This window comes from Meles meles, chromosome 17 (genome assembly GCF_922984935.1).
Source record: "Meles meles chromosome 17, mMelMel3.1 paternal haplotype, whole genome shotgun sequence".
Taxonomy (NCBI): domain Eukaryota; kingdom Metazoa; phylum Chordata; class Mammalia; order Carnivora; family Mustelidae; genus Meles; species Meles meles.
In genome coordinates, this window is record NC_060082.1 from 42,285,214 (window position 1) to 42,310,835 (window position 25,622).

At 47.5% G+C, this 25,622-nt stretch overlaps 1 protein-coding gene across 2 annotated transcripts in view; it reads right to left on the bottom strand.

Moving 5' to 3' along the window:
• The window catches only part of TNR (tenascin R), a 400,251-nt gene that overhangs the window by 30,608 nt on the left and 344,021 nt on the right, over positions 1-25,622 (bottom strand). For both annotated transcript variants that reach the window (XM_045983701.1, XM_045983702.1), the window contains 10 exons: positions 24,411-24,596; positions 12,182-12,271; positions 10,866-11,129; positions 10,003-10,272; positions 8,747-8,866; positions 7,693-7,839; positions 4,866-4,985; positions 2,118-2,261; positions 1,308-1,438; positions 265-397 (listed from right to left, as the gene is read on the bottom strand). In XM_045983701.1, the coding sequence (XP_045839657.1) occupies positions 265-397; positions 1,308-1,438; positions 2,118-2,261; positions 4,866-4,985; positions 7,693-7,839; positions 8,747-8,866; positions 10,003-10,272; positions 10,866-11,129; positions 12,182-12,271; positions 24,411-24,596 (1,605 nt within the window). The remainder of the gene's footprint in view (positions 1-264; positions 398-1,307; positions 1,439-2,117; positions 2,262-4,865; positions 4,986-7,692; positions 7,840-8,746; positions 8,867-10,002; positions 10,273-10,865; positions 11,130-12,181; positions 12,272-24,410; positions 24,597-25,622) is intronic.

The window sequence follows — 25,622 nt, forward strand, 5'->3', positions numbered from 1 at the left end:
GAATCTGATGTCTTCACTTGGTGCATTTAGTGGGTCCAGGAGGACCAGGAATTTGTGCTACTGGTTCCTAGGGTTACCTTGGTAGGTAGAAATTTCCTGGCAGGGCCTTGGAAGGGGGAAATGGGGAGTGGAAGAAACCCTTACTGTCCTTCACAGGAAGAGTTTCTCTGGGAGGTTCCTCCCTGACCAAGCCCCTGCAGAAGCTGCGGAGGAGCCAGACGTCATGCAGGGAAGAAGGGGCGTCACGGGGGTGGTGTTTCTCACCTGTGGTGAAGGTGGTAGAGGTGAGGCTGCTCCGGGCGGTGTCCTGGGCTGCCCGAAGGAGCACTGTGTAGTCTGTGCTCTCAGACAGACCCTCCAGTCGGATCCATGTGTCCTCTGCATCCACGATCAGCTCCTGTGGAACAAGCCAGGGAGGCAGGTGGAAGGGAGTGACCAGCATTCCGTTGAGAGGAGCTGGGAAGGAAAGCCTAGAGCCCACGACTAGCTGGGTCAACATTGCCATGGCCATTGTGTGCTCTCCATTCCAGAACAAGGAGAGAACTCAGCCCATAAGCAGAGAGGACAGCTCCTGTGTGAGATCTAGGCACCTCCTGCCTCTCAGATGCACATTGGCATAAAGGCAGGCAAGGGAATTGAATCCAGTGGTTTTCTGAGTGTACGAGGTTCCTCAGGACCTGGGGAGGGAGAATCCTAGGCCTCCATACTCCATATCCAACAGACTAACTCTGCTTAAATCTACTGTATATATTCGACTTCTGACTATAATTGCACTTAAAAAAAAAAAAAGGATTTCATTGTGAACAGAAGTTTGACAACCCGTGTTCTAGAAATACTGTTTCATCTGATCATATAACACAGAAATTTGTCATCTCGTCACTGCAGGCTATACAGATGTAGCCTTTATAATGCTTATTAAGAGGCATAAAAGACTGTTGAATTTGGTCTCCAGCTCATGTTTGCTTGGCCCTGCTATCGAAATTTTTTTCCCCAAAACTATGTACTTATGTAGGTTTGGAAGTTTCCAATGCTCTTCGCATCACCATATTGAAAGCCCCACCACAATCAAGTGAAGCCGTGGAGGTAGACACCCCCTTTATCTGGACCAGAGACTAAGGCTTTGGGGGGTTTCATGGTTTGCTTCAACTTATGAAGGGAGTAACAGCGAAGCCAGGACTAGCACCAACATCTCTGGCTGGCAGACTCAGGCCCTTTCCTCAACAGCGTGTATGTATCCATCTGGCAAACCCCATTTGCTCCCTTTGGACTGCTTAAGAAAAAAATCCCCCTTACAGAAAAAATCTCACCTTGCGGCTTCCATCAGTGGATCTGTAGGTTAAGATGTAGTTCTCAATCTCTGCTCTGGGAGGCTGCCAGGAGATCAGGGCACTTTGTCTGGTGACTTCACTGGCCGTCAGGTTTGCAGGAGGGTCCAGGACTACAAAAAAGGTAGAAAATACCAGGAGTGCCTGCCTCTTCAGCTCCTCTCTGTTTGATTCCATCCCAGGCATGTGTATCTCTTTGCCCACCTATGTGGTCTCTGGGCTGCTCACACGCTGACCCTAGTTCTATCTTGGACAGGAGCAGAAAGGGTGCTCCTGGGTCAGAAAAGCATCAGTCAGTGTCATGATCATCCCTGCAACTCTTCCCCCCTTCCCTCATCTGGGCCTCGGGGCCTAGGTGGGACAACTTCCGATCTGACCTATGTCGGAAATCATGACCTTATTAAGTCAGCATGTCTGTTGAGTTCACCCCTGGGCTTACACCATTCCCACATTTATACCTCTGTCTAGTGTTCTGGCTGTGACTGTGCTCAGCAACTGTTCCCAAGTATCAAGCCCTGTAACAGGCAGCAGATTTCTCTGGGCCAGATGCATGTCCAGTATTGGCCTCTCTCGGCCTGGATCTACAGCTGTCAGCCAGACCAAGAATGAGAGCGGGAAACAGACACGTGTCCATTGCCTGAGAGCCGCAGCTCACTTTCCCTGGCGTTTGGGCAGCAGTCCACCGAAATACAAATAGCTCGTGACTGCACTGTCCAAAGTGCAAAGTCTGTCATCGAGTCTAGGGACAAAAAGCATGTGGGACGCTGGATGTGTAGCCAGCCAGGTACTCACGGGTAGAGAAGTTGGTGCTGATGGTGCCACTGGTGAGAGGCCCACTGGTGGCATACATATTGACAGTGTAATGGGTACTAGGAAACAGGCCAGAAAGCTGGAATTCCTCGCTGCCTCCATCAACCAGGATGGTCTCTCCAGCAACTGAAATCCGATGAACATGGTAAGAATTGAGTAAGGCTATTCCACCTAGGAAAGCCCTTCCAAATGCAAAGGCATTTCATAAAGACTCAGTATTAGAGAATTTTGGAAAGAATCTCCTAAAGGTTATCTAGCTTAGCATTGTTTTCCACAGCCCTCTCATCTCGTTTTGCCTCTTAGTTGAGAAAGATAGTCCTTATTTGGAGGCCAGATTATCTTTCCACGACTTCTACTCAGGCCACTGGGGTTACAAAGAGTACGCTGAATCCTTTGTCTACGTGGCTCCTTCTTCCCGCCACACCTCCTAGTCCTGTCCTCTCTCCTCTAGGCTGCAAAAATTTATCTCCAACCACTGTTACAAGCATGTGGCAATTCTAAAATCATTGATTCTTTGCGTTTATTTCTACTGCATTTTGCCTCGTCGATTGAGTTTTAGACCACTGGTTCAGTTTATTGAAGTATATTTGAATTTGGTTTCTACTGATCACAGTTTTAAAAAATTTTTATTTAAGTACCATTCACAGGTGCATCACAGAGTGATTCAACTTCTCTAGCTACGCTCACCGCAAACACAGCGACCATCTCTCACCATATGGTGCTCTTACACCATCGTTGACTTACACGGTTTCGTTTTATATACAAATGTGGTACGTGTGTCTTCTCTGTGTTCATTTAGCTGTCAATAAAACTGCTTGTACGAGCAGGGCCAAACTCTTTACGGTGTCTTTAGAATACTCCGGAGTCATTCAGCATTTAAGAAAGTTTACCGGGCACTTCCCCAAACTGGGTAGGGTCTGAGGTTTCAAGTTTTTTGGGGGTCTAAAGGCATAGAAGGCATGCAAATAAGTAAAAATCCAAACCAGCTCTTTGAAAGAACAAACATAATGACTGTCATTTGCAACATCCTGCCTGCGGCCACTGCTCTGGCAACATCAAACCATGACAGTTGCTCCAAAGTCCTCATGGTCTCTTGTATCTCCACAGATGCACTCAGGCTGCTCTTTGTCTTAGAATTCTCTGCCTTCTCTTCTCCTTCTCTAGCTTTATCTAAGATCTGCCTTCTTTCTTCCCCTCCATACACTCACCCCCAAGGAGTGATCCATCCAATGTGGCCCAAGCTGTTTTGGGATTGCCTCTATCACAGCACTACTCATATTGGGTTCTAACCATGTGCCCATCTCGTCATCACCAGAAGTGAGTTCCATGAGGAGAAGCACCCAAGTTTTGTCTATGAATCCTTACAGCCTTGTTGAGTGTATGGCTCGTGGGAGGACATTCCAAAACATTTGTTGAATGAATGGAAATCAGTTGCCATGATGGAGCCACGTACTTTGCACCCGTGAGCAGGCGGGTGGGAACACCGGAAGCTTTGACAGAGGACATAGTTTTATGGGTTTGTCTAGGAAGACATGTGCGGAGGGAATTTCCAGGTAGAGGAAATAATGCGTGCAAATGCATGGTGGTCTGGGAAGGCGTGGTAGGAGTTAAGAAATGCAGGCCTGTGACATGCAAGGAGAGGGGGCCGGAGTTGAAATTGATTGTGCATACACATAGATGGGTTATGATGTATCTGTAGTCATGATATTCATTCTTGAGGAGCACTATTCAATTGGCTACCAGTCTATGTTACTCCAAATATGATTCATCATTTATTTTTCCATCTAAGTGATAAGTGGGTTTTTCTGAAGCCTTGCTGAAATCCAAGTGTGCTAGCAGATTTGCCAATTCTAAACAAAAGATATAAAATGGCTTTGGTAAAACTTACTCTTGGTGGCCCTGTGCTGATATATTTTTCCAATTTATTTAATAGTCTGTTTTGGTTTTTATTTTCCCAAGCTTTAATAATCAGTTTACTTTACAGTTTACAAACTTGGCTTTCTCTGTCATTTTTTGAAAATTAAGACATCTGCTTATCTTTTGTTTTCTGGTATCTCTGTTCTCTGGATTGCTGAATATAACCCACAATAGTTCTGTGATCACATGTATAATTTAGGCAAGGAAATAACTTTCCCAGGCTTAGATACTTGAATTACTCAACATTTATTGTGTTTTGGGCTTCTTTATTCAACTTCAAATAGCGTAAGGTGAACAAGCATGGTGGAAAGACAAACTCCAGACTTCATGGGGGCTCAAACTTTGGCGTTGGATATGGGTAGACCAGACTAAAGCAACAGGAGTTTGCTAGCTCTGGATGCTTTGTTACCATGTGTTATTTGCTACAAGCATCGTGCTTTAGTGTTTTTCTTGCTCTATAAACATATAGAAAAGTGTGCTTTCTTCCCTATAGCATTTGGGGGCAAGTCTTAGTTCAATTCTGAACTTTGTCTTCCAAGTGCTATTCCCCTGTTTTTTATATTTGTTTTTGTTTACATGCCCTTGTTGTACCTTTCCAACTCAGGAAACTTTCTGAGTGCCTGTAGTTGATATAGGTTATAGAGTTTAGGGACATTTTTAGAGCTTTACAGGGAAAGTAAAGCAGGAAAATTTCTAAGATGTCCCTCACATTGATAAAATGTCCTTTTTTTTTTTTTTTAAAACTTTCATAATAGCCTTCAGCGCCTATCCCCACCATTCCCACCTGCCCAATGCATAGATATAAATATTCACCTGCAAAGTGTGTGAGAATAATGACGTAGTTCTCCACTTGACCCACTGGAGGCTTCCACTGCAGCAGGGCTTCTGTTGGAGTAATGTTGCTAGCAGTCAGATCCACAGGGTTGTCCATGGCTGAAACAGAGCCGGCAAGATCAGGTAAACGTAGGAGATATGGAAGGATGGAAGTGCAGTGAACTATCTTTTATAGTTTCCTCCATCATGCTTGTCTGCTGCTGTGCCATGCAAAACAATGAAGTGACTGGAGATCTCTTTCCTTCCTCCCTTTCTGATCCCAACTTCTTTTCCCTTCCCTTCTTCCTCACGAGTACGCAGTTCCCTCCTGTTAGGCCCCAGATCTTCCTTATGCACAGAGCACTGTCAGGGACTACAGGGGATTCCAAGGTATGGCTTTTGTGTTTTACACAATTAAACTTAGATGGAGAAACTAAGAACGTAGAGGAATTGTTATATTTCTTTAGTTAATGAGATAATTTGCTTTCCAGGCTGTTTGCACTTTCCTTATGGGACAATCTCTGTTCATGAGCTTCAGAAAGTGTGGGGAGAGTTCCATGAAGTCAAGGAGTATCCATAACACCTAGAACTTGCAAGGTTCCCAATACTTGTGGAAGGACTGAATGGGACTCAGGTTGCCTTGAGAGTCATATATGATGAGTGAATTCTTGCTTTGCTACTCAGAGGCTCCCTTCGTATTGAGTCTTGGGTCCCTTTTATGGCCTAGAGAGTCATGAGGATTCTTTCAAGGCTAAAGGCCACTAGTGTCTATTGGAGGGAACAGAGTTAGCTCACCACGGGACCAAGTTCCTATTCTTATTTGCCCATGCTCTATGCCTTTGTTTCTTACTACACTTCCCTTCTATAAAGTTGGGATTAATGTCAGAAATGGATGTTATTATAATAGTTAAGTTATCAACTCAACTTAAGTGTCATGTAATTTACTCTTGGAGACCAAGATATGCTGTTGATCTGGCCCTGTTCTCTAACTAAAGGTTTCCATTGCTTGTCTATGTTCCTTATTTGGAAGTGACAACTGTGAAATATTTTTTAAATTTTAATATCTGAATTGTCAAAACAAGTTCTTCAAATGCAACCTCATGAAAAGAGACAAAGAAGAAAAGTTTTGGAAGACTACAGTTAGCTTGATCTCACTGAGATTAACTATGAGACCCTGAAGGAGGTCTCATTTACCAAAGTTGTAAAATCATAATTCTCACATTAAAACAACAGCAGGAGAAGACATTTCTGTGGGCAATCTGTTTATCGGGAGTTGCCACAGTAGCTCTGTCTGAACCTGAAGGAGGGTGGTTTGGGTCGGTACGTGGCTGTATCTCCACTCACAGATACTTGCTGCTTATGACCAAGAACTGAAGGAATGGGGTTGACCCAACTTGACCCAAGTTGCTGCTTTCTTTTACCTTAGGGGTTAGAAGGCTCTTGAAATCCATTTTATAGTCCTCAAAGAGAAAAAGTCTAATTTCTTTAGCATGAATTTCTAAGACTTTCAGGAAGGTGAGTAGGAGGCTTCTTTGGACTCACTGGGCAACACTTTGAGTCACTATTTCTTGATTCCTTAATGGATAATTTAATGGAGAGGAAAGGCTGGACCAAAAGCATGGCTGCATTATGTGTAGTTACAGGCCTGGAAGGAGACTAGGGAAGATGAGAATATCCTGTTGTGTTTTGTTTTGTCCTGTTGTGTTTTTTAGAAGAATAATTTTTTTTAGGTTCTGAAACATTCTGAGAGCATGCTTCTTTGGCCATTACTTTACAGATGTTTCTGGGCCTGTGAGAGCATCTACAAAAGCTGTGAGGAATTCTAAGTTACCTTTTCCTCATTCAGGAAATGCCATTCTCTGAGGAAATAAAGCAGCCTCAAGAAATTCTGGTGTTCTAACAAGGCAAGCTGGATATTTCCCATGTGCAACGGGAACGAGAGCTTAACTGGGAGGTTAGGTCTGCAGACAGAAAACTTTGGCTGTTCCCTCTGGTGCCTTCTATAGCAAATCTTTCCTAGTTCTACGTGGTGGGCGGACTCTGGGGCCAGAGCAGGAGGAGAAACAGAGCTGGTGCAGGAGCCCTGTCCTCAGGTCCATCCAAGGAGCTCATTTTCCAAAAAAAGTCCTCCACCTTTGGAGCATAAAGCAATAGCCAACGCAGCGACTTGGTGGTTTCTGACTAGGATGAAGAGCTTCAGGACCCCGAGGATTATTACTAAAATAACAACCCTTTCCTTCCCTGAGGTAAAATTTACATGTCTGAGTCTTTTAAAAAATTAGATGAGGGGCGCCTGGGTGGCTCAGTGGTTTAAGTCTCTGCCTTTGGCTCAGGTCATGATCTCAGGGTCCTGGGATCGAGCCCCGCATCGGGCTCTCTGCTCAGTGGGGAGCCTGTTTCTCCCTCTCTCTCTGCCTGCCTCTCTGCCTACTTGTGACCTCTCTCTCTGTCAAATAAATAAAATATTTAAAAAAATTAGATGAGATGATTCAGATGTCTGCTCTGGAATTCTCTTACATAATGGGTCTTCGAAATGTCATTTCTCCTATTGAAAATTCCTTGAAAATTTCTGACCTAAACCAATAAAACTCTTAGAAGAGGGTTACTCTCTAAAGTCCCAGTATTAGAGAGGAACAACAGAGGGAAGAGAAACCATAAATTGCTTTGCATGACATAGTGAGCCAGAAGAGCACTCAGAAATGGAGCTTCTGAGCCCAGAGGGAGTGTCCTCTGTATTAGCCAGAACAACTCCATGTTTGCCCCTTCTGTCTGTTGCAGGTCCTCAACCAGGGTCCTGACTTGGCTTACAACAGGGAGACATGCCTACCTGTGTGAATGAGGGTACAGATGCGCTCACTCTCTTCCCTGCCCCGCACGCTGTTGAGACTGATTTCGTATTCAGTAGCTGGATATAGCTTGGTGATGGTGAATTCAGTCACCGTATTGGGCACCACTGAGCTGTCCAACCGTCCCACTAAGGAAGAGAAGAAGACACTGTTAAAATTCATGGATGCTTCACCAACATAGCTAATGGTATAATCTACATAGAAGCTTCTGGCAGCACTTTATCATGAAGCACAGTTGGGTTCAAGGCCCAGCACTCAATGGGGGAGGATGGAGAAATGGTCCATAGATTGGGAATGTTGGAGCTTGAAGAGGCCTGGCATGCTAGTCCCAACCCCTCATTTTATAGGTTCCTTGGAGCAAAGAAAAAAGGTGGTTAGGTGGTTTTCTAACAAGCTGGTCTTCTTAAAGCAGTTGAGAGATCATGGCTGCAAAGAGTGGTCCATGTAGCCCAGAGACAATCTGGAAAACAATCCCACTCCCCCCTGGAAGTGGGCATGCCCTCTAGTTTGTTAACAATGTGTCATGCTCTAGTAGGAACTGGCAGAAAACAGGGGAGGTCTGGACCAACTTTTTCTGACTCAAAACTTGGCTGGAGTGGTAGAAATAGAACCGCCATCACCATGGTTCCCTTTAAGGCTCCATCTAGTTCAACCAAGTCTTTAGGCGTCCCCCAGGATTCTAGTCTTAGACTTCACTCTCTCAGGAAGGTAAATGTGACTCTGGCTCTTGGCAGAATCATTTAGGGTTCTTTGTCATTTACTACACTGCTTAGATAAGGTGACCAATTACCATGGTTCACTCTGCTGGTGGAGAGCCTGCTTTCTGGGTGAATATAGTCAAGACTTTTGTGAGAGGAGTTGGTGAGTTCAGGGTTTCTTGGCTGCTCCTCCTTCCCCCACTCTCATGCTGAAACATGCCACAGAGAGGAGAAGAATGCAGGCGGTGTGTGGAGGGGGCCGATATCCTTGTCCCATCACAACCTTCACTTAGCTCCAAATCCCATCCACTTGTGAGAAATCAAATAACTTTATTACCTTGTGTTGGCCGATAGGAAACTCGGTAGTAATCAAAAGATGCAACAGGAGGGCTCCAGGAGACCATAACTGAGTCCTTGGTCACGTTGCTAATCGTGATGTCTTTGGGGGGATCAATTCCTACAAGAAACAGGGTAGTTATGGGGAAAAGACAGAAAGCACAGTGTGAAAAAACAATTCCTATCGTTGATTTCATGGGTACCAAGAGCTAATAGGGCTTCAGAGGCAGACAAGATCTTTCTACCAGAGCCCCCTGAAAGCCATGGTCAGGCCAAAGTTTCACATGAAATCTTAGAGTTATTGGCTAAAACCATGTTCATGGGGAATATTTTAACAACATGAAGTCAAGTTGGCAAGCTCTGTGCTGGGCAGCAACTATCACCTGTGTGAACGCCAACTGGGAACCTTCCTTTAAGTTCATATGTTTTGTTTTGAACTGGGAGTAACATGGTCATTTTCTCTGGAGCAACTTCTCCTGGACAAACCCAGCTGTGTCTTATTTTTTACCAGCCACCTACGGTTCAATTTGGAAAAAATGCCTGTCGAGTCTAGAGGGATTTCAGAGCACAAGTCCAGAACAAATCCACATTCCTAAATTGTATTTCATCTGTACTGGCTACTTTATTTTTTTGACTCCTGGAGAATCCCAAGGTCAAAACCAGCCAGTGCTTATCCACTTGTCCAGTTTGTGAGTTCTTGTTATTATGTAGGAAACCAGCAAAATACATGTGTCCTCACCCACATGCACACTCCTATCTGGGATTGTATTTGAGAATTATGAGGCAAGCATGATCCAGTTCATCTCAGAGTGCCTGTGTTTTCCAAGCAACATGCAAATCAACCCCATTTTCTGAGTCTCAGGTTCCCACATGGTTGCGTGCCAGTCCCATATAATTTTGAGGAAGCATCATTCGTATGAGTGACGTTACTGAGCAGTCAGAGATGGGGTTTCCTCTCGGAGGCTAATTCTCTTCAGACTGGTTGTATGGACCAGTTGGTCCTCTGGACCAACGCATTTAGGCCCTGGCTTCCTTAAGACATTGAGTCCATCCTGCCTTCCCAAAGGAAGGTTCCCATCTTATACATTCTGAGCGAGCTTGGAAGAGGCGGCTTTTTCAGAACAACTCACAGACCCTCTCTAGCCAAATGGCACAGCCCCCTACTCCTTGGGTATTTCTCTTTGTAAAGTTCATTGACTGTTAAAGACCTCTGGAGGCACTCCTTTCACCACCTGCTACCAAGTCCTTCAGCCTCACCTGTAGTGATGGAGCCCACAATGGGCTCAGAGGTCACAGTGCCATGGACTGCTACCAGGTTCACAATGTACTCAGTGGCTGGTTGCAGCCCCATCAGGACAGTGTGCCTCTTGGTGGCATCCAGGGAGACCTCTGTCATCTCTTCCTCTTCATCCCGAGGGCTGTAGTTCAGAATGAGTCTGTCTGCTGGAGGGGATGGGTCACTCCAGGTTATGTTTACACTGGAGGAGGTCACGTGAGAGAAGTGTAAATGGGAGATGGGGCGGAAGCCTGTAAAGCAGAGGAGATCATGGTTCTGAAACATGGGAAGTGGTAGTGGCTTCAAAGAGCCAATTGACCGAAGCAATCTGTTTTCCTTGTAAACTAGGACCCCCCTTCATGTGCTGACTCAGAGCTTGCACCTTCTCACTCTCCAGGCCTGTCCACGCTCCTTTCTCCAACCCATATATGGAAAAATGAATGCCCTCAGCAGGGTAAAACCTCTGTAAGTTATTTGTAATACTCACCCAGGATTTAACATCTTTCTCCTAGGAGAAATTTCACATGATTGCAAGGATCCTCTGAATGCCCACTGATTTAGTGCGGGCAGGGGAAGATGAACAGAAGCAACCCCTTTGTCCAGGCTGTAGAAAACCAGATACATTTTCTGGCATTGTAGGCAGCCTTGCTCACCTCTCCCCCTTATTTCCAACCATTCCATCTTGATATATTTATTCATTTCTCCTCTACCTCTTCTTTCTCTACCCACATTCTTCCTTCTCTAAACAAAATGGGGCATTCAAAGAGTGGGTTGCCTAAATGACCTTCATGTACTAAGATCCATTAACTCCTGAACCCAGCTGGGGTTTCCGCTACCCTCGTACCTGTGAAGGCATCCACCGTGGACTCAAAGCTTTGCTGCCGACCCCTCTCAGCAGTGATTGAAATGATGTACTCTGCTCCGGGCTCTAGATCTGTCAGGGTGTACGAGGTCCTGTCCTTGGGCACAGTGACTTCTGAGGCGATGCCGGAGGATGGGGTGAAGGTAATTCGGTAGTGATCAATGGGGCCACTGGCCTTGGTCCAGATGAGGGAGATGGAAGTTTCTGAGGAGGCTGTCACCATGAGGTCTCGGGGACTGTCAAGTTCTGTGGATCAACACAAGTGGCCTATTTTACACTAGTTCCAGAGATCGGGCAGTATTTATTGGAATTGGACCTCCCTGTGGATTTCTAAGCTATCAGCAGGCCTGCTGACCACAATGATTAACTTGTCATTGCTGACAATTAACTCACATTTTGTTAAACACCTTCCCTTTGAAAGATGGCCAAGGGCTTGGAATATAGATGGACAATCTGGGTAAAGGCATCAGGGGCTCCCACACTGCCACATGTCCACATCTGGGACAAAGCTGGCTGCTGGGTGTCAAGCTCCCTACATTCATTTTCTCCCAGCCTTTCTCAGCAAGCCAACCAGGGTAAAACAGGAGACACTGTCAAGTAGGGATATGACCTTCCTGGCAATAGTAGTTACCCCTGTTTCTGAGGCCATTTTGACTGACCTGGCCATGCATGTGCAAATCTGAGAACTTCTGGGGACCCATGTCCTTGTGGTTCTCTAGAGAGGTTGTTTCCACTAGAATGAGCCTTGGGACAGGGGTTGGTTCAAAATTCCCAGCTCAGTCCAGGCTGCCTATACCAAAGGCACTAGAGTGACTTTGAAATTTACCCAGAATTTGGAAGGAAACCTGCTGGAGCCAGAATAGCAGGGGTGGACTTTCCCTTTGTCCTTAGATTTAATGGGTTGTTTCCAGACCTAAACCTTTATCCCTGTGGCCTTTCTGAGGGCTTCTGTCATGCATGATGAGGGACATCACATTCTGCCTGTTCTGGGGTGGCCTAGAAAGAAATATGACCTGCTATGACACCAATTGATTTGGAATTTTCCACCTCTGTGGGCAGCCCCTCAGACCATGGGAGATGTGGGGAATAGAGGGAGACTATCTTGCATGCTGATGTCAGAGGTTAGGCACAGAGATCACTGCAGGGAGATGTTGTTTCTAGGCTGGTAACAGTCATCCAGGGACCTTTTCATGAAGAGACATTGTCTTCTGACCAAGCCTTGCCAAGACAAGCCTCCATGGCTTTTCAGGCCTACAGAGATTATCTTGGTTTCCTTTGGCACCAATCCTTTTACTCACCAGTCCTGGCATTCATGGTGGCTGGTACACTTTGCTGAGAGTCCATGACAGCGGAAATTCCAACTCCGTACTCAGTGCCGGGCACCAGATCTGTTGGCAGACGCAGAAACAACCATTATTCCATGTGAGTGTCTGTGGTGGGAAAGGCAGAAAGGAGGGAAGCCAATGAGCTCGGATTCCTGTTCAGATCTTACATTTAGTCCTTCCTGAATCTCCTCCTAATTTTACTGAGGACGAAATCCCAATTTTACACCGTAGAAAGTCCATACCAAGTCAACAGGATGAAGCGTTCAGGGCGGAACTCCCTTCTTGCTGCTGATCTCAGGAAGGCAGCCAGGCTGCCCTTGCTGGTGACCTTCAGAAATGTGCTCTGCTGTGGAAGGTCTCCCCGTGGTACTTAGAGTCTCGGATTGGTTACCACTGGTGAAGGGAGTCCTTGTATAAGCTGAGAATTGGAGGAGTGTGTCACTGAGAGGTATTGTGTGGACTTGGGCCTTTAAAGCCTTTTTTGAACATTGTGTGTGAGCATCAACTGCACCTTTTATAGGTAGGGACTGAAGTCATATGGAGACTCCAGGATCCCTTCTAGGGAGCAACACTGGATGGACTTTCTGAGCACAGGAGGTCAGGCTTTTCACATAGGCGCAGGCAGAAGCCCCGTTGCTGTGGGTTCCTACCAAGATCAGCAACTCAGACTCCAGGGTATTTGAAGTTATGGATCCAATCTCAGGATGACTTCTGGGGGAACTCTGGGGATGGAAAAGGTGCAAAAACTCTCCAGCTAAAGGATGTAAGCTTCTTTGGGGGAAGTTCTTTGGGGGTTTAATACGAAGAATTGTTGGGAGCCTCCCAGGATATCTACAATTATCTGGGGTGTTTCCTTATTCTCTCTCACATTCATTTTCAGACTAACTGGCTTGACTGGTATATTAATTTCCTATTGCTGCTGTAACAAATTACTACAGTTTAGTGGCTCGGAACAACATAAATCTATTATTGTACAATTCAGCGTTCAGCAGGTCTGAAGTCTAAATGGTTCAACAGGGTTGCAGCCTCTAGAGGCTTTGGGGGAGAAATAATTTCTTTGCCTTTCCTGGCTTACAGAGGCTGCCTGCATCCCTTGGTTTGTGGCTCCTTAATCCATCTTCAAAGCCGACAGAACAACATTTTCAAGCCTGTTTCTATCGCTGACCTCTGTGTCCACTGCCTCATCTTCTACTCTGAATGTTCTCCCTGTATCCCTCTTTTTTTTTCTTTTTTAAGATTTTATTTATTTGTCAGAAAAAGAGGGGAGGAGAAAGAGAGAGAGAGTGAGCCAGAGCAAGCACAAGCCGAGGGAGCAGTAGGCAGAGGGAGAAGCAGGATCTCCACTGAGCAAGCAGCCAGATGCGGGACTCGATCAAGACCTAAGCCGAAGGCAAACACTTAAATGACTGAGCCACCCAGGAGTCCTCCCTGTGTCCTTCTTCTAAGAACACTTGTTCTAGCATTGGTCCCACTTGGATAACTTAATCATATCTACAAATTCCTTTTCGCCCATGTAAGGTGACAGAGTCACGTGTTCCTGGGATTAGAATGTGGACATCTTTAGGGGCCATTATTCTAGCATCAAACCAGCATCAAATTTGCTCTAGAAGTGGGATTGTAGAAAAATATGAGATCAGATCATCATCTGTGGGGACCCTGTGATGAGTCTGAGTCCTTCTGGTAGGCATTTGTGTGTGGGGGTGGGGGTGGGGGTGGGGCTCTGTATGGGCCCACAAGATCCCCAGTTTGATAATCATGCTATTCTGCATTTATGTACATTTGTTCTTTTCAAAATACCTGAATGTGCTTTGACCCTCACCGCCACTTGTGAAAGGTAGGATGGGGAGTCTTTTCTCCATCTGCATTAGTTTCTTGTGGCTGCCGTGACAAATGAGGACAACAGGGTGGCTTACAACAACAGAAATTTATTTTCCCACAGTTCTGGAGTCTAGAGGGCCCAAATCAATGTGTTGGTGGGCTCCTTCCAAAGGCTCTAAAGGGGAGCGTCTTTCCTCCTCTTCCAGCTTCTTGTGGTTGCCAGCCATCCTGGGCTTTCCTTACTTGTAGCTGCATCACTCCAGGCTCTGCCTCTGTTACCTCATGGTGTCTCAGCTCACGCTGCTACCATAAATGGCCATCGACTGGGTGGCTTAAACCACATTTATTTCCCACAGTTCTGGAGACAGAAGTCCAAGATCAAGGCATCAACAGATTTGACATAGGGTGGACCTCATTTCCTGGTTCATAGATGGCCATCTTCTTGCTGTATTCCCACTCAGTGGAAAGAACAAGAGAACCCTCTGGGGTCTCTCTTTTATAAGGGTGACAATCCCATTCATGAGGGTTCCTTGTTCATGACCTAATCACCTCCCAAAGGCCTTATCAAATAATATCACAATGGGAATGTTGGGGCCACACAAACATCAGTCTGTAACAGGGCATTCTCCCTGTGTGTCCTTATCTTCTCCCTTCTTATGAAGACACTGGTCACATTGCAATTGGGGCCCACCTAATCTGTTCTGACCTCATTATAGTTTGATTTCATCTATAAAGACCCTATCTCCAAATAAGGTCACATTCACAGGTTCCAGTCAGACATGAATTTTGGGGAGGCACTATCCAAACCAATACATCATTATATTATAAAAAGACACTAAGGCAAAGGTTCAGGGCTTTTAGCAGTGGAATGTTCCATCATGCCCCCAATGTCATCCACTCCCCTGAGCAGCTGTGACTTCCCCCGGAACCCTAAAGTAATAGGAATGATTTTGACAGGAAATGCATTGAGCAACCTTTCCTTAATAAATGGCTTCTTTTTAAAAAAAGACTTATCTATTTATTTAGAGAGAGAGAGAGTGTGTGTGTGGGGGGGGGTGGTGCAGAGGGAGAGAGAGCATCCCTAGCACACTCCCAGCCCAGGGTGGAGCCTGATGTGGGGCTCAGTCTCAGGACCCTGAGCTCATGACCGTGAGATCACAACCTGAGCCAAAACCGAGAGGTGGATGCTTGACTGACAGCACCCCTCAATACACCCCCACAAATGGCTCAGTTTAACGAAGGGGAATGCTGCATGGTACCCAGGGGGTTCCACACCCTCTCCTCGGAATAGCCTTAGTCCAGTGATGCAATAATGTACCCCCCGCCCCGCCATGCTTGAGTATGGCAGAACCACCAGGTCTACTGACCAGGCTCCCTTGGAGGAATGCATTCGAACCAGCCCTCTTTTCCCTTGCAGACCAGCTCCACCCACTTCTCAACCCTTCTTTCTTTCTTTCTCTCAAGTGTCAACACCAGTGGAGGTCAAGGTTGAAGTCTGGCAGACTTTGAGTTCTGCCGTGATTACACGGACATTCGGGCTCTGCCACTTTCTACTGGTGTTCACTTTGGTACTTGGCATGTTTGAGCTTCAGTTTCTGTAGACTGGGAAGAGCAATGGTGTGTATCTCGGAAGGTCATCTTGAGGAAGAAATGAACTATGGTACCTGGCCCACCCCGATAGTAGCCAATAGCGTTATTATCTGGCTCAGAGGACTACTCCAGGATCTTGGGTCCTTTTTGTGCGCTCCAGGCAGGTTCAGGCTCGTCCTCGGCACACCTGTCATCAGTTGGCTGAGGCTTATGCCTGTTGGCTCCATTGAAAGCAGTGATTCAGGGAGTCCCCCATCAGTGAGGAGCCCACCCTCCAGCTGGGGGGAAGTACCTGTCACTAGATTGAGTCCGTGAGAGCAACGCCCCCAGAGCTGTTCCAAGCACACATTTATCTCCGTCAATATGTTCGGCGAGCCCCAGGTACATCCTCGGTTGGAGAAATTAGATTACCTTTGGGACATGAACTACTTTTCTTAGGCATCTGATTGAAACCTTCAATTGCCTGTAACGAAGTAGAAATTCTCTGACGTAGACGAAGGGTGACAGATCGAGGGAGTAAGACAGAAATTATATGTTGCCAAACGGCTCTAACATGTAACGTTTTCATTTGAGTTTCTTATTTATGAAGCTTAAATGAAATGTTCAATAATTTACAACGGAATCATCTTTTCCCAGAAAACGGCAGAGCAGAATTTAAAGTGCTCTCGTCCCAGGCTTTCTGTCTAGGGGATGGGAAAGTGGGACTCGCTTATAGGTTCCTGCCTGCTGCTTCCCTTTGATTTCCTGTAGCTTTCTTCCTGTGCTACAAGTGAATTGTTGCTCTTTGCCAGCAGGTAAAATACAGTTCTGCTGGAAAAGAAAATGTGTGTCGGAGGCACACCCAGCACTCTTCTACATCAGCCCTCTGTGGACTCCCAGGGATTTCTCACTTTCTAAAGACCCCATCGGTCTCCATCAATGCTCCCTTTATCTCTCCATCCACCTCCCGAAAGCGGTGGCCTATGAATGGCTCCATTGCTTTGCTGCACAATAGCTCAGAACATCCATCCCAGAGGAAACCACCACTCTCCATGCCTTATAGAACTTCCTTTGTTCGTCTTGGAGGCTGATGCTTTTCTCAACTCTTTCATGGCATGCCCATTCTTCTCTGAATTCCCAAAAGCATGCAGTTCATTCACTCACCAAACATTATTGAGGGCTTCCTTTGTGCCTGGCCCCGGAGGTGCCAGGGTGAGCTGAATGGACATCACCCTTGCCCTTCCCTGATGGACATGAGAAGAAATCTGTACTGAAGGAGGAAATTATTTATTGAACACCCACAATATGCCAAGCACTGAGCTGCATGCATTAGGTGATCTAGAAGGATAATGAAGAAGAAAGGAGAGATAGAAATTGAAGGCAATTTTTGTTTGAGTGTCTAATGGTCAAGAGTCCTACTACTACTATAGTTCCTCAGAGATTGTACCTAGTATCTCATTTAATTCCCCTGCAGCTCTGCTGGGAGGGCATTACCGATGAGCAAATAGAGGCTTAGAGAAGTCCATTCCTTGACTGAGGTCATGAGACTAATGGCCAATAAAACTGGCTTTGGAACTCAAGTCCTTTGTTCGTTTTTTTTTCTTTTTTTTTTTTCTGATCTGTTACAGCATGGTCTCTGTCCCTAAGAATCTTACAGGCTAGTGGAAGGGAGTGGAGTAGCAGATTGGAATTTGAGGAATTTGGCACTACACCATGGCTTGCTAAGTAAAGAAACCATTTCAGAGGGGGGATGGGATTAGCCTGGGCGGCAGTGGCCAGGGGAAGATTTCTGGAGAAGGGACTTGAGTTGAATGTTGAAAGCTAGCCAAGGTTAGGAAAGGTAGAGGGCAGGAGATACAGAATTCTCGGGTGGGCCTGGGAGCAGGAGATTAGTTAGGGCTGAAGAGCAACGGGAACAAGCAAATTCGTCCCGGCACTGCAAGGACCGTGGGCGATGAAAGTAGAATGACTCACTTCCCCGTTTAGGAGACTTGTTCTTCCAGCTTCCTCCTGCTAGCAGGGAAGTGGTGGGGGGAAGCAGACCCAAGAAGCTGCGATTGCTCCTTCTTGCCGGCAAAAAAAACATGAAAAAGACCCCCCGGGATCTGCAGGCTTGGGTGGGGCCAGGTGGACCCATAGAAATAGGGACCGTTTCCATCTCTAAATCCCTGGGCTTGTCTCCTGAGAACTGTGAACCTTCAGGGTTCCAAACTAGGGTGAGGGTTTCGTTAGTCCTAGTGCATTTACAGGACACCTGCTCTCAAAGGGAGGTGACCCGAAGACCCTGTACCCAAGGGGTTTGTAGTCCACCTCTCAGTTTTTACAGCAATAATGTTACTATACTGTTACTTTAGTTTTCATGTTGGTCCTCTCACTAGACTCTTGGCTCTTGGGTCAGGGGTTTGATTTTTTATAGAATCGGTCCATAGCATAGTGAAAGGGACCTATGACGCATGGAAGCAGCATAGCCAGAGTGATGGGAGTGTTGGGAAGTTTTACAAGGGGATGTCTGAACCGGGCTTGAAGGATCAGAGGTATTTAGGTAGAGAAAGGGCATCACAGGCAGAAGGAATAACAGATGTAAAGGGAGATCTCATAAAATAATTCATGAAAACCAGGCAACTAATATAGGGCCCCTCATAGTGGAAGTTCCAGAATTTAGGTACTAGGGATTTCAAAGATGGGAAGTATTTGGAGACAGGACAGAGGATTTTCTGAGAACCCCTGAAATCAACCATATGGGCAATAATCTGCTTTTTAATATAATGGGGGTTTAAGCTCCCAGGATCCCCCTGGGTCATGGTAGATGTTTCTCCAAAGTTCCCTGAATGAATCGGGCTTTGGAGGACATCTACCTGCTTTTGGAGTGCACTGACTTTAAGGACTGGCCCCACAAACCTATATTTAAATAATAATAGTACTAAGGAATATTCTTCAATACAACTCTCTTGTTGCCAATGAGATTAATGAGAAACATGGCTCATCACGTTCTGTCCTATAGGAACATCCCTTCTCGGGGGCTTCTCTGTAAACAAGCCCTTCCCACCGAAGAAGCCAAAGCAGGAGATGAAAACTGCCCCCCTGGCTTTTCTCCTGGTTCCCTGGTCCCAGTCCTTTAACATGAATAAGAAACAGATGCCCTTATGCGCCGGCTCTGTGAGGAGGAGGGGTGGGGAGGCTTCTGCCCTTTCTCTCCTCTCTTCTCCGGTCTCTGCAGCCCACTCCCCATTTTCTGGCCCCTTAGAAGGCGGCGCCTTCCCAAAGTGGCCACTTGGAGTCGCTGTGACTTCACCTGAAGGAGGCTGAGCACAGCCTGGCCCCGGCCACAGGCCCATTGCCTCCTCCTTGTCCTCAGAAGAGCCTGCAGGGAGTTGGAGGTCTGGCGCCAGGCCTGGTGTTTGTGCCCGGGCACATTAGGGAGTGCAGACAGGGTGAAGTGAACATCAAGTGCCCTGGTCGGCCCCACTTTGCCAGCTGGCCTTCCCTGGGAGGCTCAGATTTCTTCTTGGAAAATCCTCCTGTGGACAAGCTCATCTACCTTTGCACCTTGAGGAACCCACCTTCTCACCACTAGACCCCCCTGTGATCCCCAGGAGGAAATGCGGGCTTGGGGGGAGGCTTCTGTTCCAAGTCCCCAGCAAAATCAGCGGACTTGAAGGTGGTGGCTCACACGCCCGACCTGCAGGGTCAGCCTTGTGTGTGTGTGTGTGTGTGTGTGTGTGTGTGTGTGTGTGAATGCATGTCTGTGGGTGTGAGTGTGTCTTGTGGGGCTGGCTGTGGGCCTTTGTTTTCTTGTAATCCTGTGTTGTGCCGTGATGCCTGTGGGAATCAAGGGTTCCTAAGCCAATTGGCAGCCTGTGGTCTGGGGATGGCGTCAGTCACGAGGCAGAGAGTGGCAGGTGGGTGGGAAGTGCCACCAGGAGGCTCGCAGAGGGACCCCAAGGGGTTGCTCAGGCATGTGATGCACTGGCTGTGGGTTAGAGCCCATGCTCACATGGCTGCAGGGGCCAGCTCCTTTGACCTTTCCCTTGGCCGCAGGGCTCCTCAAGTGTGGGTGCCCGTTCATGGGGGAGCGCCAGGCAAGAATGTATAGATGGCTGAGGACAAACCCCTTTTCCCTCTTGGCTAAGCACCACAGCCACAGGCCTTTCTGGGGACAGGTAGGGAGGGGTCCCCTCAGACACAGAGCAAGGTTTGTCATTTGCATAGGTCTAAGGCAGGGTTTCTGACCAAATTCCAGTCAAGGGATGAGAATCTCCTTCTTTCCTCACTGTCCGCCACATCTTCCCCCCTCCCCTCTGCCTTCCACTCGGAGTTTTCTACAGGGTTTATCGTTCTCCCCTGTTACTCGGAAAGCAGTGGTGTTGCCCGTCTCTGGTAAGTGCTGCTTGTTCTAACCTCGAGGTACCTCGATGCACCCGTAAAACAGCTAACACTCAGCATCCCTCTGGGACTCCGGGTCCGGCACACAGGCCAAGCACACATCATCCCGTCGGAGAGGCTGAGCCTCAAAAAGTGATCATTAAGGACACAGAAGCCACTAGAGCAGAGGGGAAAAAAAAATCATTGCAGACACTGAGTCTGTTGTTCAGAAACAAATTCGTACTCCTGAGGAATTTGCTGGGCATCGACAGGAGAGAATAATGGAAAAGAAATGCTTGGCATTTTGTGCCTGAGCCTGGCCTCTGTGCTGCTGAGGAGGAGGGACTGGGGCGCGGGGAGGCTTTGCTGTGGGCCGTGTGCTGCGAGCCCTCTGCCTGACTCAAAGGCGCAGACAGTCAGCCAGGGCCGGTGGCCCACAGCGGAGGGTAAAGCGCGACTGAGAAGATGGGGGTTACTACAGGGATTGTTGGTGCAGACGCCACTGGACGGTGGGGCTTCGAGTTGGTGAGACAGGATCGGGGAGTGTGAGCTTGTCCCTGGCACAGGCCAGGCTGCCGCACACGGCATCCACTCTGAGCTTTGTGGGGATTCGAAACCAGAAAGGTTTCCTGGTTGTTGGATGTTCTCTAGGAACCGGTCTCCATGCGGCGTTGGTGTGTGTAGATATGCATGACTTCATCTCATCCTCCCAACAACCCTGGGGAAAGATGCAATGTCCCTGGGGCCAGGCAATGGGAGCATGGGGCATTGAAGAAATTTGCCCCAAGGGCACATCTCTGAAGGTGGTCTCAAACCCGAGTGGGCAACTTGTGGGCAACTTCAGAAACCACGCTCTCAGAACGAGCACTTCTCACCCACTCATGGACACCCAAATCCCCTGGGGGTCTTCTAGGATGCTGGCTCTGATTTGCTGGGTCTGGGATTGGCGGGGGAGAGGGTTGTAAACCACCTCCCCCTAGCACCCCCCATGCCTTGCTGCTGGTGCCTGCACCCCACTGTGAAGGTCATGTTCTCCGCTCTGTGCCACACCCATTACAGGAAGTCTGAAATCAGCCATTAACTCACAGACCTCCTCTTCCTCCTTCCTCCTCCTTCTCATCCGATCACCAGCCACATATCAGGCTTGCTCTGTGAGAAGCACTACTTCACACTCATTAAACACGTGACCTCATTAAAGCCTCATCAGCTTCACCGTGACACGACGCGCTAAGGGTTATTATACCCATTTTACGGAAGACAAAACAGAGGCTTAGAAAGGTTAAGTCGGTTGTCCCAAATCACACAGGAAGTGGTTGTGCCCAGATGCAGGGTCCAAAGTCCTGGCTCCTAACAAGTCCCACAGAACCAAGCATTCAAGTAAAACTGGGGCAAGACACAAAGGGACTTGACACTAGGAGTCTCAATTATTATTATTTTTCTTTCTCCTTTTAAAACACTGAGATAAAACTGACATACAATACTAGTTCCAGGTGTACAACATATAATTCAACATTAGGCTATGAAACGGCCACCACAATAAGGCTAGTTAACATCCATTGCCACAGACAGTTCTCATTTTTTTCTCGTGATGAGAATTTTTAAGATCTACTTTCTTAGCAGCTTCCAAATATACGGTTGAATATTATTAACTGTGGCCCCACACCGTACACTACATCCACATGACTTATTTAGTAACTGGAAGTTTGTGCCTCTGACTGCCTTCACCCATTTTTCCCACCTCACGCCCAATCCCCTACCCCTGACAACCCCCAATTCGTTCTCTGTGTTGTGGGTTCCCTAGTTGTTCTTGACAAGGAGATAGGAAAGGTGGGGATGGCGAGAGTGGGAGGTTTCTACCTTCTCTTTCTGGCGAGGGACAAACTGCCACAGGTGAGCCTGAAATGCCCTTCCCGCCCACAGCCCAGGTCTCGCTTTATACATGCAAACAGATGACTTGTTTGGAGCTGGAAAACAAAACAAAACACCACCCAACACAGGCCTCGGGTGCTGAAAACCTCCTCTTTCGTGTCCAAGATGGGGAGTGAGGGAGAAGAACACAAGTTATCTAGAGCTGGGATCAAACGTCTTCATCCTTTTGCCCTCCCTCCTTCACAGCTGGTCCTTCTCTTCCCCCAGACACCACAGCAAGAGAGCCAACAACCCTTGTAATTCGCATCTCAGCAAGTAGAGACATCCTTGATTTCCTCACATGCCTATAATTCCTTCCTAAATCACATAAAGCGATTTGCCTTTATAAATCTCCCTGGCAGTGAGCTCCCCAGGATAATTATGTGTAATATATATTTATAGTTTTATTTCACAAGCCTGGCCCTAACCCAATAATTGGTCAAGCTAAGCCCACTCCTCAGTAATAATTTGTCCATTCCGTATTAAGTCTACAGGATTTAGGTCTTGACCGTCCCTTACATTTTAGATCTTAACACGAGCAGCCATGAGATGGGATGCTTTTGGCAAGTCTCCAAGGGGCTGGGCCCCTTGCTGGCTTTGTGAGCTTGGGCAGGTCTCCAAACTCTCTGAGCCTCGATTTCCTCTCCCATAAAATGGGGATGGCAACATCTGTCATGAGATCATTGTAAAGATTAAAGAAGCCATGATTACGTGAGAGGGGCTGGCATAAGGCAGATGATCAATGAATGTAGAATCTTCTTTGCCAGCCATAGGACATAGGAACGAGGATGTGACTGGATTCTTCTCTATATCACTCATGATTTTATGGCATAGCCTCCATCTGAACAACTAGCCATCGTTTTTGTAAACTGCTAATTGCCAAATCAGCCTGGGGCTCTAGGCAGGGATGGGCTGCGCTTAGACTCAGTTCCCTCCTGTATCATTTCTGTTTTTTCCTGTTTGGTTTAATCTTTGCGAATGTCTCCATCACTCTGTAGAGGCCTTGACGCCAGCTGGTGTGTTCCTGCTGTGTTTCATTCACCCCCATTAACCTGCTTGGTCAGCATATCTTCCCATCTCCTTGCTGGGCTTCTAGGAGTGTGTCTGTCTGGAGAAAGCATTTATTATATTTACTTTAACTGGCCTCATTTTGCAAGGCGGTCTGGGAGGAAAACAGCTTTGCTGGTTCTGCCTTTGTTTACTTTATGCACTCTGTGCTAGGTATGCCTTGTCTGCCAGGATGGCAAATGATTTGCAGGAAGCCAAGACACAAGTTAAACAGCATCTCTGTGAGCACGCTAGTGGCCCCTGGGTGGCTGCTTTGCATGGTCCTTAACCTGGAAACCATGGCCCACATTTTCAGTGAAGTCCAGGCGGCAGGTTTCTCTGGATGAGCATGTCTAAGGGCCCGGGAGGAGCACTGGCTGGAGCCCATATCCCCATGGGGACAGGGAGTGCTCCCCAGCCAAGTGACATGGTGACCTAGGGCTTTGACTTCACCTGTGCCATCACTAGCTCTCCCTCTGATTCCAGCAGGGCCCCCTGACCTATCTCTGGCCCTAACCTTGCCCTCTTCTCCCTGCTCTCCACACCGCAGCTTCACGTTTGGAGTCATTTCACACCTTCCTTAAAAATCTCTCAATGACCCCCCATTGCCCTCAACACTAAACTCAGACTCTCCATGGGGTGCATAAGCACGAGCAGGCTTTCACCCCATTCTGTAGTCTATGCCCCATAGTGAATATTTGCACCTTCCTTCATCCATCCACCCATCTATCCACTCATCACTTGTCTAGGACCTAGTGTTAGACACTTCTCTGGACACAGGGGAGACAATAATGAGCAAAATTAAATGTGGTCCCATTCACAGAGCTTTAGATCTCAGGTGGATACAGATGATGGGGCAATCACACCCACAAGCACACAGTGATAACTTGAATGGTGCTGTGAGGGCAGGGGTCACCAGTGAGATGAGGCATCAGGACAGGATGACCTGACCTCGTCTCGGGACCGCACAGGCTCCCCAGGAAGTGGCAAGGGAACCAGGGAAGCAGGCATAACTGGGCGAAGAGGGTGGTGAGAGAGCCTGACAGGTGGCATGCGCCAAGCCACGTGGCAGCAGGGAAAAGGTGATTCAGGAACCATCGATGCAGACCTGTGGTCCTGGAGCAGGGGAGCACTGGGAGGTGCAGGGGGGAGGGGAGACAAGAGGATACGGGCCACACGAGGGTTGGGGGTTATCCTAGGAGCATGGGAAGTCCCGGCAACGTGTGTGGAATGGGACAGCATCGTTGACGAGATCAGTCAGGGTGTGAAGAGCACATGGTCAGGTGAGGAGAGAATGCGGAGGCTCTTTTCAGTGATTGAGATGAGACCTGCAGTAGTTTCGGCCAGGTGACAGCAGACAATGGAGGGCAGTAGATGTGACAGGTACTTGAGAGACTGGATGAATGGGGTCTGGCAGTGGCTGGATGGGAGATGGGTGGGCTGGGGTGGTGAGGGTGTGGACTCAGGGGCCGTGTCCCTGGAGCCAGGGCGTACTCACCTGTGAGGGTGGCTCTGGTGGTTGGACCGAAGCTCTTGGGCACCAGCAGCTCGTGGTACTGCTCACCCGCCAGGGTGCTATACACAACCTTGTACTCCTGGACCTCTGCTTCGCTGTTGTCCCACTCGAGGTCAATGCTGGTTGCCGAGTGCGAGCCCACCCGCAGGTTCTTGGGGGCGTCAATCTCTAAAAAGAGTCAGTCATCACCAAAATCACATGGGATCATGTGCATTTATCATGTATGTTGAGGTTTAATAAGTTTTGGGGTGAGAGCCCCCAACTCCTGACCCTCTGGCTCCTATTTTGATTGAACCCCTGAGCTACCCTTGAGCTTTTGTTCCACCAGATTCCATGGGTGGTTTGGAGATTTTTACATGGGAGTTAGAGTTATGCTTGCCCCACTTCCATTCAGGGAATGTTCTAGAGTATTTCCTGAATGGACGTGGGGGTATTCTAGAAATATTAGAATGAGCCAGTTTTCATAAGCTTAAAACTAAGTGAGGGAAACCTCAGCAAGAAAAAAATCAGAGATGGCTTCCAAGTGATTATGATGGAATATGGTAACATCAAATTTGGCCACCAGGCTAAAAGAAGACAGTTGATTGCAAGATTTTGAAGTATCAGCATCTCCTCCTGGATTTACCTGCATAGACACTGCTGCAAGGTTTGTAGGCAATTGAGTAAACACATAGAGGATGTGATGTAGTGGAAAAGTTGAGCCCCAGCTCTGCCTCTTATTGTCATGGGACCATGGTCAAGTCTTTGGTCAAGTGAGGTGTCACTGGGCCTTGATGGCTGCATCTGTAAAACGGCTTACTAAATCCAACATTTCAGGTGATCGTACAGATAGGACAATGTATGTGAAGCTTGCGGTGTGATGCCTGGTGCATAAACAGGGGCCCAGCCCTGGGAGGACTCCCTATTGCCGCTGAAGCTCATCCTGAGTTCCAACAACATGGCGCCCCCCAATGCTTGCTCTCTGGAGCTCTAGATTCCCGTGTGAAGGAGAGACCACCAGCACACGGTCTCTCCCACAATCCTGGGGGCGGGGAGCTGATTCTTTCTCCTCAGACTGGTCATCTCCTCAGGGTTCTTTGGGCAGAAACAACACAAACAACGTACAGGGTAAGAAGGGGCAGCCATGAAAAACTGCTACTTAAAGTGTTCTCAGTAAGTCTGGTCTTTGAGACTTGAATTTAACTTTGGAGTGGA